This window comes from Podarcis muralis, chromosome 1, assembly GCF_964188315.1.
Source record: "Podarcis muralis chromosome 1, rPodMur119.hap1.1, whole genome shotgun sequence".
Classification (NCBI taxonomy): domain Eukaryota; kingdom Metazoa; phylum Chordata; class Lepidosauria; order Squamata; family Lacertidae; genus Podarcis; species Podarcis muralis.
Genome location: NC_135655.1, coordinates 132,227,253 through 132,240,193, shown reverse-complemented (window position 1 = coordinate 132,240,193; position 12,941 = coordinate 132,227,253). Strand labels below are relative to the sequence as shown.

The following is a 12,941-nucleotide window of genomic DNA, read 5'->3' as shown; positions in this document are numbered from 1 at the left end:
ATCCCCCCTCATGGCCAACCTGCTGGGGTGCGTAGGTGGCACAACAATTGAATAGTGTGTGCTGGTTGCATAGACTCCACATGCATATCCCAGGGAACAGACATTCTGGGATTGGGTCCTCCCAACTGCCACTGAGAGCCAGCCCACATCCAAGGTAGTGGGGAGGCTACAGCTGACCACATGGCCTAAGTAACTCGTGGTCCTTGACGTCTGCCAGCATTGGCCAGCATTTTGGAGCTTACATAGCCTGGAGTGCATTTGATCTACTTATCATTTGATCTACTTACCCCAAGCTGAACATAATTTTCTTACCAGAGAAGATTCAATACATGTTTTGTGGAGATGGACACAGTGACACACACCCAAGCCTTGGCCTGTGCACATCTGGCCCTGATCTTGCCGTGTTGCAGGGGAAAGGTTTGCACAAGGCCTTAACTTGTGGTTGCTGGAAGGCAAGTAAAACCCACGCAATCTGAAGGCTCTACTGAAATTTGGTACTTTTCTCCTGAAAGTCAAGCATACCTCATGCGGGAGGGCATTCTGCAAACAGGGAACCACCACTGAGAAGACCCTGTCATGGTAAACACTAAGCAGCCAGAAGTGGCATCTCCAGCAGGACCCAGGTTGCTCCTTTAGGCTCTGGGGCTCTGGGATCCCAAGCCATGTAGGGCTTTGCATGCTGGTACTCACACCTTGATTTGGGCTTGGTAGCTCACTGACAGGCAGTGCAGAGCTTTCTGGACTCGTGACCCTTGGTTCTACCAGGCTGTCCTATTTACCAATCTAGCAGCTACATTCTGTGTGAGCTGCAGCCTCCAGACTGTTCAAGGGTAGCCCCGTGTGGAGTGCATTGTAGTAATCTATATGGGAGGTCAGTAGAACATGGGCAACTGAGGCCAGGATATCCTGGTCCTGGAATGACTGTGACTGGAATATTAGCCTTCCTGGCTTGGCACTCAAATGACGATTTGGAATCTAGGAATCTTTCTTCCAGGAGAAGTGCAACCCTTCCCAGAACAGGTCATGCATCTCATTCCTGGATATGGGAACCACCACCCACAGGATTCAGCCTCACTTCTCCAAGGACCCCAAAGCCAGGGAGCCAAGCAACCATCTCCTGGATCTACCTCCTGCTGATGACCCTGTAGATAGGAAGAGAATGGCATTGCTGCCTCCAACTCCTATTCCAGAAGTTCCCAGAGCTGCTGAGAAATCAAGAAGATGCCACAGGGTTACAGTCCCCCCCCCCCCAAATCCCAATAAAGGGCATCCGTCAGGGCAACACAAGTGCTAAAACGGGGCCTGGAGCCAGATTGAAATGGCTCCAGGATCCTAAGCCCTATGCTCAGTGCTTCCCAAAATGTAGAGTAGGGCTGAAAACTCCCTTTGCGCTGCAGTTCCCAAGCAGCTAATAGGAAACAGTCATTCAGGTGCTTGGGAACCCCATGTGAGGGATTTTGCAGGACAACTCAATTGTCAATCATGCTGGCATAAGGATGTTATGAGTTGGCCAACAAGGATGGAGCAGATAAAGATCTGTCCTCCAGAGCCGAAGAGGACTCTCACCCCAACCTAAACAAATGAAGAATTGGACTATCTTCGCTGCAATGAAAGCTAAAATATTTAGAGCTTGGATCCAGATTGAGATGGCTCCAGATAATCTGCTTCCTCCAAGAACACTCTGCAGCTGCTGCTCCCCATCACCTTGCCCAAGAAGTAAATGATAAGAGGCGGGACTAAACTTCTGGATCCAGGGACAGTCTCTTCAAGAGAGGTTTATCGCCACCCCTTTGAAGGCAATGAACATAACTCACTCTCACAACAAGGCACCAGCTGCTCCTGGACCCATCCAGTCAGTCTTGCTAGTGTTTGTCAGCCTTGATGGGCAGGGAGCAAGAGCATAGGTATGCAGTTGGCCTCAGCACCACAAGGGTGCTGTCTGTCACCAGGCTGCAACAACGGAAACTGGCCCCACAGGTTGGAATCTTAACAGTTCTCCCAGGACTCCTAATGCGCCTGGGCTGTCATGTTGGGTTTGGCGTGGATCCAATGAATTTTGCCCTCAAAGTGCTTTTGCAGCAGGCGAATAATGGAGAGGCACTGGTCGGCACCAGCCCATTTGCCAGCTCTGCTGCTGGAGACGGTCAGAAATTATTTAGAGGATGGGTCTGCCTTCTGAATGTGCTTAAACTTCTATTGAAAAAGAGCTAGCCTGTTCAGAACAATTGGGCTTACTGGGGAAATGGGGAGGCTAAACTGGGAGTGAATTGTGCATTAGACCCATGGCGTCTCTCTGCTCAGGAATTCCCAGAGTCTAGATTCTAATATAGGGGTTTGTGACATTGGAGGCTCCCCATCATTGAAACGTGGCCTTCTCCATGTCCCAGAAGGTACTGCAGTGGGGCTGCTGCATGTAGGAGCCAGACCCAAATGTGCTGAATAGATGCACAAGAAGTTTGTCATCTGGCAGAGGGTTCATGTGAAAACCATTTCCTACCCAGGCAGCTTGTATCTGTAGCTACATTTACCATTAACCGCCCCCCCCCCCCGGTCAAGCTACTGAAAAACTGGCTGGAGCATTCAAAGGCACGATGGTAAGTAGAAACTGGGTTGGGAGATGGGTGCATGACAGAGCGATGATGTGCCTGCATGGCTCAAGTGTGTCCCACTTGCCTTTTGTGACCAGAAGTGAGCCATGCAGCCACCAGGGCTGGGAGCAGCTGCTGCTTCAACCCCTCTGACCAGCAGACCTTGCGCAGCTCTTGGCTCATCCCGACACACAGGGCTGGCGATGGAAGCAGCGGGGAGGCGGAAGGCACCTTAAGGTGCAACCGGGGAGAGAGCATTCAAAAGGCGGCCTCAAATTAGTGCTGGAATTTAATAAAGTTGTAGAACACCCAACACATACAGAAGTGAAAATCTTCAGAGGTTTCCCAGTACCATTTTACTGATAAGTTTACTTTTAAAAAAAATAATACTGCTTAATATAGCAGCAACAACTTAATAAAAACCATTAAGTATCTTACATAAAAACAATAACAATTAACCAACAGCATCCAATAGCATTTGAAAAAAACAAAACTAGACAAATAAAAATTAGGAGCCAGAATCCAGGAAAACTTGGGTAAGCCTGCATATTTTAAGGACACATTTAAAGCTAATTGCCACCTCCACATCACAAATTACCTGAGGGAGGTCACTCCGGGGGTAGCCTGCTGTCCCTGAAGAGGCCCCCTTATGTGTTGCTGCCAAGGGACAATGGCTGTGTTCTGGTGGTCATAAGCAGCCAGAGGTGGATGCTTAGAATGGCTGTTCCATCCAGTAGGTAAGCCGTGCCATTTTGGTCACATCTATCCTATACATTTAAATTGCATGGCTTCCCCCAAAGAATCCTGGGAACTGTAGTTTTTAAGGATGCTGGGAGTTGTTAGCTCTGTGCAGGGCAAACTACAGTTCCCAGGATTCTTTGTGAGAAGCCATGTGCTTCAAATGTGGCATGGCTGTGATCTAATTCGGCTGCCCACAGGCCTAGCCGAAATAAATGATTTCAGTGGAGCAACAGGGCGTACTGTTAAGAGGTGGCGACATCATAATGCCGTAGAAACATTCTAAACCTGTTGAGCTTCCTGTGAGCCTTTCAAAGCACTGGGACAAGTGACCTGTCCAGCCAAGGCTGTTCCTTACCAATTAATCCTTCCTCGCCAAGGAGGAAGAAGAGGATGACCGAGGAGAGAGAGTGGATGAAAAGGATTCAAGACGAAAATGCGCACCTGAAAAATCAGATTCGGCTGCTCAGGGAAAACTATGAACTCCGTGCTATGTTGGGTCAACAGTGTGACAACAGCAGCCAAGTCCAGTTCTTAACGTCTCCAATTTCTCCTGTATATACTGATGCTGGTTTATTGGTAAAAGGAGGTAAGGAGCAAGCGCTACAATTTTACTTACCAAACATCTTAGAAATAAACAAGTGATAAGCATATTCCTGCCTATGTGTGCATTTGAATTTATATGTGCAGCTCAGCCAGACGTGGCCTAGTCAGTCCATCTGCGTAAAATAGTCATTAGAGAAAGAGGCATTTGTAATAGAAAGCTGCATTGGCCGTTGGACGACCCCGTGATCCCAAGGAGAGCTGACTCCTCAGCACCTTCCTGTTTCAGCTTTTGAGCAGAACTGGATGAAACTACTTAGGCTTAGCAAGCCCATTAATTTCATTTGTATGAAATTTTGCTTCATTTTACTTTTAATTTGTATACCGCCTTTCTGTGCTACTATACACAAGCTGAAGAAACAACAAAATAGACAGCAAAGAGCACATACATAATGGCAATCTGATCCAATATAAAAAGTCATAATAAAAACATAAGTTTAAAATAAACAATTTATATCAAATAAAGCAATATTAAATAATCCATTAGGAATAAAGCATATACATTCATCAACGCCATTCATAGCTTTAGGCAAAAGTAGACAGGTCTCTGTCCTGGGGAGATGACAATGTCCTTTCCTGAAATCATGAAAGTGGAGCAAATTCCAGTCTTTGTATGCAACAGTTCCTGACCAGATGATGGCCACTGTCATCTGGTTTAGGTACTTAAATATTCAACTGCACCTCTACCCGTGTTTAAGGTGGCTAACAGCAAAGAGTATTGCACATAAAATGCAATGATAACAATAAAACCAGGCAATAATTTTTTGGAAAATTAAAAGTTTCCAGGTTTGTGTCTTAACATGCTATTCACTCAGTATAAAATTGGGTTTTGTTTTTTAAAAACATGAGCTGGAGGCTGATGTGGCTGAAATATGAGATCTAGTCTGAGGAAGGACTTAAACACGTGTAGCTGGAGTAGGGGAAGAGTGGACTGGTTGCAAGTCAGAGGAATCGACACTTACCCTGAAGGAACTGGTGCAGGACAGGATGTTATGTCTGCTACGCCTCTGGGGTCTCCCTCCCCCCCCCCACCTGTCCAGGCATTCATCATTCTCCCCTGCTGCTGCTGCTGCTATAGCAAAAAAGGTGCAACTAACTTGTTGCAAAAAAGGGTGCAACTTAGTTCAAGAGATGGGGAAGAAAGATGGCCCCAGAAAAGACAGAATCAGTGCTGAGAATTGCTTCTGCTGAGTCAGTACTACTTAAAGGTAAGGGTAGGGATGGTGTCTGTGTGTATTTGAGGGGTAGAGAGAGGAGAGTCCAAGACATTTTGCTGCACGTGGCACTGTAGCAAATCCCCCTCTACAGCCACCCCCTCCAAGGTGTGTCACAGCCAAGGTTGGTCAAGTTGTTTTGATGCCTGAAGCAGAAAAATGCCTCAATTGCCTCTTCTGGGGAAGTAAAAATTCAGCAATAATAAAGGCTGCTTTAATGAAATTCTCCCCCCCCCACCCTCAGATAAGATCCTCCTTGGTGCAGAGGAGCCAATCTATCTCCCTGTCTTTACAATAAGCCTGCATATTGGGCTGTTGCCATATATTTGGTGGCAATTGTGATTTTCCTCTTCCATATTCTCTCAAGAGGAGTGGTTTGCCTGTTCTATAAAATAACATCTCATCCTCAGACACATAGGACAAATATTTGGGTACCTTCCAAGCTGCATAGCTTGTCTCTTTAAGAGTGTACGGCACTAATAATAATAATAATAAAAATAAAATTATTTTTATTATTTATACCCCGCCCATCTGGCTGGGCTTCCCCAGCCACTCTGGGCGGCTTCCAAAAGAATATTAAAATACTATAATACATCAAACATTAAAAGCTTCCCGAAACAGGGCTGCCTTCAGATGTCTTCTAAAAGCCTGGTAGTAGTTGTTCTCTTTGACATCTGGTGGGAGGGCGTTCCACAGGGAAGGCGCCACTACTGAGAAGGCCCTCTGCCTGGTTCCCTGTAACTTGGCTTCTCGCAGTGAGGGAACCGCCAGAAGGCCCTTGGTGCTGGACCTCAGTGTCCGGGTAGAACGATGGGGGTGGAGACGCTCCTTCACTTCTGGAACTTTAATCTCAAGTTAATTTTCTTCTCTGGAACAGAGACTCTGACACAGATGTCAGTCAACTACAAATACACAAACTGCATTCCTTGCTGTAGTTAACAAAACTGTATGTGTTGTTGTTGTTGTTGTAGCTCCGTATTTTGGAAGAGAAGATTTTGGTTACTGCTCACACGTCATCTCCAAGGAGCCCACTGTTCTGCCCAACCCCAGTGCCCAGTCACCGCTGAAGCAGCTCCAAAATGAGCCTCCCCCTTTTCAGCCTAGAAGTGGAGAAAAGAAACCCGGACATTTGTCAAGCATGTCGTGCTCCACCATTGGAGGAAAACAGCTGGAGGAACCCACAGAACTGATGGGACTCAAGAAAGCGTGGCTGATGGACGGCCCTTTCCCTGGCGGCGATAAGGCTCAGACACCCTTAGCACTAAGCATGGGTGAGAAATGGTCACTAGATGTCCACTCTGGGGAAGGGAAGAAGATGTGGCAGTTTATTTTATGGATAATTTAAACAGGTTCTAATTTCAACCCATCAGATCAGACATAGCACTGCTAAGTAGCAGCTATTGCATGTGATAAAGTCCTATCTCTGGGCCTATTTAAATGATAGCCAGCTTCACGTGAGATGCTTTCCTCCCTGCTGCCAGCACACACTGGTGTTAGCCCTGGTCATGTCACTGGTTTGCTAGCTGCAGAAGTGGACATTACTGAATGTCGCAGCTATTGGCATGGTTTGTAGTGGTGTACAAAACTACATAAATTGTGTTGCCTTCCTGGTTAGGTTGTTAACAGAAATCCATTGGCAGTTGGTCTGAAGAAGAAGGGAGGGGAAGGGGCACATGACCCAGCTCATAGTGCTGTCAGTCGTGAAGGCAAGGGAGACGAAGTGGGAGGGAAGCCACATTTTACTGGGGTTGGAAGGGGCCATCAAAGTGTGTAGAATCCAGACTTATTGGAGAGGGAAGAGCATGGGAGACTCTCATGCATCAGCATTTTGTCTTGATGTTTCTTTGAATTTGGAACAAACCTTTTGCTAAATGTGCTTTGTTGTAGCTCACTACAAGGCTGCAAGACTACTCAGTTCAAAAGACACGGCGAGTCATTCACCATCATGGACAGAAGAATTCGCTTCCTCCAACCCTACACGCTTGGCGAGCAAGGAGGAAGCTCAGACCACATTTTCAGATGACCTCAAAATACGCAAAGGAAGTTCTTCCTTGGGGATTTCTGAAAGGCAGTCCTATCACCTTTTGGGCAGCGCCCAGGACTCAAGCGCAGGCAAAGCACAACTTGAAGAGATGCCCAGGAAGAAGAGAGTCTGGTTTTCTGATGCACCAGACACAGACAAGTTAAGGAAGTCCCATACGTTCTACTTGAATGGTAATACTGAGACATGGCATGGGGCTAGTGTAAAAGACTGGTGTACCCCCTAGTGTACCCCTTTCCCCTTCCTACTTCAGATGTCTTCTAAAAATCTGGTAGTTGTTTTTTCCTTTGACATCTGGTGGCAGGGTGTTCCACAGGGCAGGTGACACTACTGAGAAGGCCCTCTGCCTGGTTCCCTGTAATTTCGCTTCTCGTAGTGAGGGAACTGCCAGAAGGCCCTCGGCACTGGGCCTCAGAGTCCGGGCTGAATGATGGGGGTGGAGACGCTCCTTCAGATATACTGAGATATACTGGGCTGAGGCTGTTTAGGGCTTTAAAGGTCAACACCAACATTTGAATTGTGCTCGGAAACGTACTGGGAGCCAGTGTAGGTCTTTCAAGACCGGTGTTATGTAGTCTTGGCGGCCGCCCCCAGTCACCAGTCTAGCTGCCACATTCTGGATTAGTTGTAGTTTCCGGGTCACCTTCAAAGGTAGCCCCACGTAGAGCACATTGCAGTAGTCCAAGCGAGAGATAACCAGAGCATGCACCACTTTGGTGAGACAGTCCGCAGGTAGGGTCTCAGCCTGCGTACCAGGTGGAGCTGGTAGACAGCTGCCCTGGACACAGAATTGTCCTGCGCCTCCATGGACAGCTTTGAGTCCAAAATGACTCCCAGGCTGCACACCTGGTCCTTCAGGGGCACAGTTACCCCATTCAGGACCAGGGAGTCCTCCACACCTGCCCGCCTCCTGTCCCCCCAAATCAGTACTTCTGTCTTGTCAGGATTCAATGTCAATCTGTTAGCCGCCATCCATCCTCCAACCACCTTTGTTCCGATTCAGCAGCAAACTTTCCCTTTCCCCAGGGAAAGTGGCAGGTCCAAAAACAAAACAAAACAAAACAAAACAAAACACCCTGCTCAGACCTTAACGTGGAAAGCATGGATGCTTTTCAAGAAAGCCTGGTGCAAAAGGAAGTCTGGATGAGCCCTCAGATAACAAGTTCACCAACAGAATATAGATGGATGAAAGTGTGATTGGCATCTCAACTACCACAGGAGATATATACATTTCAGACAAGCCTGTTTTTAATATAAGCTCTGGCCTCTTATAGCAAAGGCCCAGTATATCTACGAAGTAGCCTCTTTCTTTCACTTCCTTGTAGATATAGAGATTAATCAGAACAGCAAGAGGAATGGGCGCATCGTGGGAGAGATTGCCTTCCAGTTAGATAGGCGCATTCTTGCGCATGTGTTTCCTGGCATCACAAGGCTCTACGGGTTCACAGTGTCCAATATTCCTGAGAAAATCAAACAGGTGAGACCCAGCACTTTGAGGTAAATTTGTCTTTTTGTCAAAACATTAGTCACTTAGGTCTCAGAGATTTAGTGCAAAGCCTGCTTGGCCATAAAACAACTTCCTAAAGACGTCTATCTATTGGTATCACTCGTTATCACTCCATACCCAGTTGTTAACAACACCACGATATCACATCCTGTTGAAGAAGCAACCATACCCTGTATTACCAGGGTGTACCTTAGTAGTTTCAGTTAACTCTAATGCAGCTGAAAATGACAGAGCAGATTTATTCATAGGTCTGGAAAAGATTTACATTTCTGCTAAATTCAGCTAAGCTCCTCCTTAGTTTCTACTAAGTGCAGATAAGCGCCATATTTAAATTGTTTTAACTGGAATGCATATGAGAATGAGAGGGGAATTATTGGTCCATAAGGTGCCTCCAAATTTATTAGATATCCCATGATCCTTATGGGCAGGGCTGGCCCAAAACATTTTGGCACCTGAGGCAAACCACAAAATGGTGTCCCAAAGTGAAGATCTGCCTTGTTAGGAACAAGGTGGGCAGGAGACCACCAGCCCCCTATTAGCCAAGAGGCAACTGCAGAGGCACTGGCAAGAGGCTGCCCAGGCAATGGCCTCCAAGGAATGTGCCACAACGTTTGCATGTCTACACTTCCACTTGTCCTGCTGCTTTTCCCCAAGGAAAACCTGCTCTTTACCACTGAATCGGGGCAAACGTCAGTTGGGTTTTCTGTACATTGATGCTTGCAAAGAGGTGGTTTCCTGGGGAAAGTGGAGGGGCAAACAGAAAAGGTGGATGAGCCTTTTGTAACGGAGGCATTGCTCTGACACGGTGATAGGGGGATTCCAGATGGGGGCTTAATCCTGCAGATGGGTCACTGATGTATTGCAAATGGGCCATAGAATTTATTTTGAACCTTATCAGATTTTTTTCCTGGGAACAGCAAATCCTAATGGGGGGGCGGGGGCAGAATACAGGCGAGTATTTTGATGTCAATGGCATTATGTGAATCCTGCAAAAAAACTTGCACACACCGAAGCAAACATTCCATAATAAACACCAGTCTGGAAGCAGCCATAATATCAGTAAACCCTTCCTTGTTTAGTTTTTGCACAGTGAAATTCTGCCCAGCAATTATCACTACCTTATATTGTTTATCTTTGATTTGCTCTCTTGTCTCCTAAAAGCCGGCAGTAATTAAGTCCATGTTGCCCTGCATCTCTCTGTATCTTTTAAAAAAGCTATTTCAAGAGTCTCAGAGGGAATTCTGGCCGGTTCCACTTAACCATAAATATAATACTGCAATCATTCATAGGTAACTAATATTCCCACAGTGACTTCTTACTTACTTGGTGTGTTTATCTTGTTTTTGAAGCAGTTATTGCTTGGGATGTGTCTGCTATGGTTGCTAGAAGTCATCAGATTTCAGTAGAATTATTGCTCCTAATTCAAACTGCAATGCATTATCTGAAATTTGGATAGCACAACATTGTCTGAGGTGTAAACAACACCCGTGCAATATTTTAAATAAATTGTTTTTCTTTGAGCTGCTTTGGTGGACACTTTCACTTTAAATTTCCTCAGCTAATTTACTATTCCCAGAAAAATTCCTGTTTTGCTTCCTGTTTTGTTAATAAAATCCATTTCTGCATCCATACTTTACTCTTTCCCCCCTTCTTCCCCCCTCCACTCAAATATTCAGACCTTGCCCAAATTGCACTGAGCTTCATAGTTTGCCCTATGGCAGGCAGAAACTTGTTACAAACGTCTAAAATTTCTTCCCTTATGAAACAATGCAACAAAACTTTTGATTTAACTTGACCCTATTTCTCCTCTGCTCCTATTGATGCTAAATTAACATTAGGATCTTTAGCCCTTTCCATAAAGTGCTAGCAATAGCTTTTTAAAATGTATATATGTCTGTGTATATGTGTGTGTATATCTAATGAAAATACCTAGGTCTCCATGAAATCCCTAGATGGCTCTGTGGACGAGAAGAAGTACCGAGCCATGACCCAGCGCTACCTGGACCTGACTGCTCGCCTGGAGAAGATGGGCTACCACGTGGACGTCCACCCGGTGTTCAGTGAATTCCTCATCAACACGTACGGCATCCTGAAGCAAAGGCCAGACCTCAGTTCCAACCCCTTGCACAACAGCCCCGCGGACCTCAGGAAGATGGTGATTGACATTGTCCCATCCAAGTTCCTTGGAGATACCTTGCTGCTCTTGAACTGTTTGTGTGAACTTTCTAAAGAAGACAACAAGGCCCTGTTTGCCTGGTAGTAGTGCACCTGCTGCAGCTCTTGCCCTCAAATCTCTACGGAAAGAACACACAAACAAACATAGCATATATGTAATAAAAGGATATCTGCTGAAAGTGGGCATGGAGTCGTGTGGATGCTTTTTGTAACAGGCTCCTGCTGACTTGAGTTGCTCCTTATGGAAGGGTTTGTTCATTTGCTTTCGGTTAACTGTTACTCTCTTGTTTTTTTTTATCGACTCTGTACTTTATATCTGACTTGTTCATAGCTGCTATGAGAGCCACATTTGGGCTAGATGGCGCATAATAAAGTTTAGTAAAAATAAACTATATAAGAAAATAAATGTAGTTGTTAGCACTCAGTTCACAAATGCCAAATTAAAGTGCTGCACTGTTTGTTACATAAGGAAAGACGTGCCTGCCAGCTCTATTTTCCCCTCACATTCTGCTTGAGATGCAGCCCTTGTGACAGCCTGAATGAGCTTCTGAAAGGCATCTGTTCTCTGTAGCTCATACAGTGGTGCCCCGCAAGATGAATGCCTCACAAGACGAAAAACTCGCTAGACGAAAGGGTTTTCCGTTTTTTGAGTCGTTCCGCAAGACGAATTTCCCTATGGGCTTGCTTCGCAAGACAAAACGTCTTGCGAGTTCTTGCGATTTTGTTTCCTTTTTCTTAAAGCCGCTAAGCCGTTAATAGCCGCTAAGCCGCTAAGCCGCTAATAGCCGTGCTTCGTAAGACGAAAAAACCGCAAGACGAAGAGACTCGCGGAACGGATTAATTTTGTCTTGCGAGGCACCACTGTACTCTAGGATTTTGCTTATGACTATTTATCTCCTATATCTGACTAAAGAGCCTTCCCTTGTCTGAATTCTAGCTCCATGTGGTCATTGCAAGGGGATCAGGAGTAAAAATTGTACATGTTGTTCTAAAGGGCCTCTCCCCCCTTGTCAGTTACATTCTGTCTGGGTATGTGGACATCTGCCACGATCCTAATGAATGATTCTAGTAAAAATGGTGAAGATGCATGTATTTGCCTCCAGGTAGAAAGTTGCCAGCCCTGCTCTGGCCTCCGTTGGTCTGGTGATCCATCTGCCATGGATGCTTTAGCTGAGATTCTTGCATTGCAGGGACTAGATTACCCTTGAGGTCCCTTCCAACTCAACAGTTCTATGATTCTGTGATAATTGCAGTTTCAGCTGTTTATAGTTACAATGAAGAGTTCTTTGGCTTTGTATGCTCCTTGCAATTTTGCTTGTTCCTTTAAACCACTTCCTGCCAAAACATTCTGTGCTGATGGCATTCCCAAGGTAAGCAAAGTCTACTTTCCTACAGAAATTCTAGAACTCGCTGTGAGAAAGAGCATATTCTCTAACAGTCTTCCAATCGCTTCTGGATGGAACAGCAAAACCACAAACAATTATAATGAAAAATATTTCGGATGCTATAAATAAACTTAGACAACTTCATCTCAGCGAATGTCGTTTCTTATGAACATTTATATCCCACAATATCCCACAACCACACACCAGCTTTTCCATCTCTGCTTGCTTCATGGGCAAGAAAATGTGAAACAACTTTCTTTTGATCCATAGATCTTAAGATGTTTAGCAACACTAGTTGTTTCAATAGCTGTGGAGTTGTGTAGATCTATTTGTCTCCAAACTAGATTTATAGATTCTACATGTGATCATATTTGCACATGTGGTTTGTTAAAAACCAAGAACTGTCATTTTACAACACCTGCACCTGAACCCCAATCTGGATCAGGATGGTTGGGGTGTTAAACTTTTTATTCCCCTCCCCCACTTCCATTCAGATTCACTTTGGGGGTGGGGCACAAAAAACTCCATTGTTAAAATAAACTTGTTACCCAATTGTGATTCTCTCTAGATAACCTCCCTTAGCCTGTAAAAGAAAAACAACAGCAACATACAAGTATTGTGGCCCCTTGTAGGGAAGGAGACTCATTCAGGTATGAGGTTTCAGAGAATAGTGCCCACCTTGTTAGATGC

At 45.5% G+C, this 12,941-nt stretch overlaps 1 protein-coding gene across 1 annotated transcript; it reads left to right on the top strand.

Moving 5' to 3' along the window:
- The first annotated feature begins 62 nt into the window (after positions 1 to 62).
- On the top strand, positions 63 to 12,395 carry SPATC1L (spermatogenesis and centriole associated 1 like). The gene is made up of 6 exons (XM_077918853.1): positions 63 to 2,594; positions 3,707 to 3,915; positions 6,115 to 6,414; positions 7,031 to 7,357; positions 8,510 to 8,661; positions 10,625 to 12,395. Exons 2-6 carry the CDS (start codon positions 3,720 to 3,722, stop codon positions 10,949 to 10,951), a joined length of 1,302 nt encoding a protein of 433 aa, XP_077774979.1. The 5' UTR covers positions 63 to 2,594; positions 3,707 to 3,719; the 3' UTR covers positions 10,952 to 12,395.
- The last annotated feature ends 546 nt before the right edge of the window (positions 12,396 to 12,941 follow it).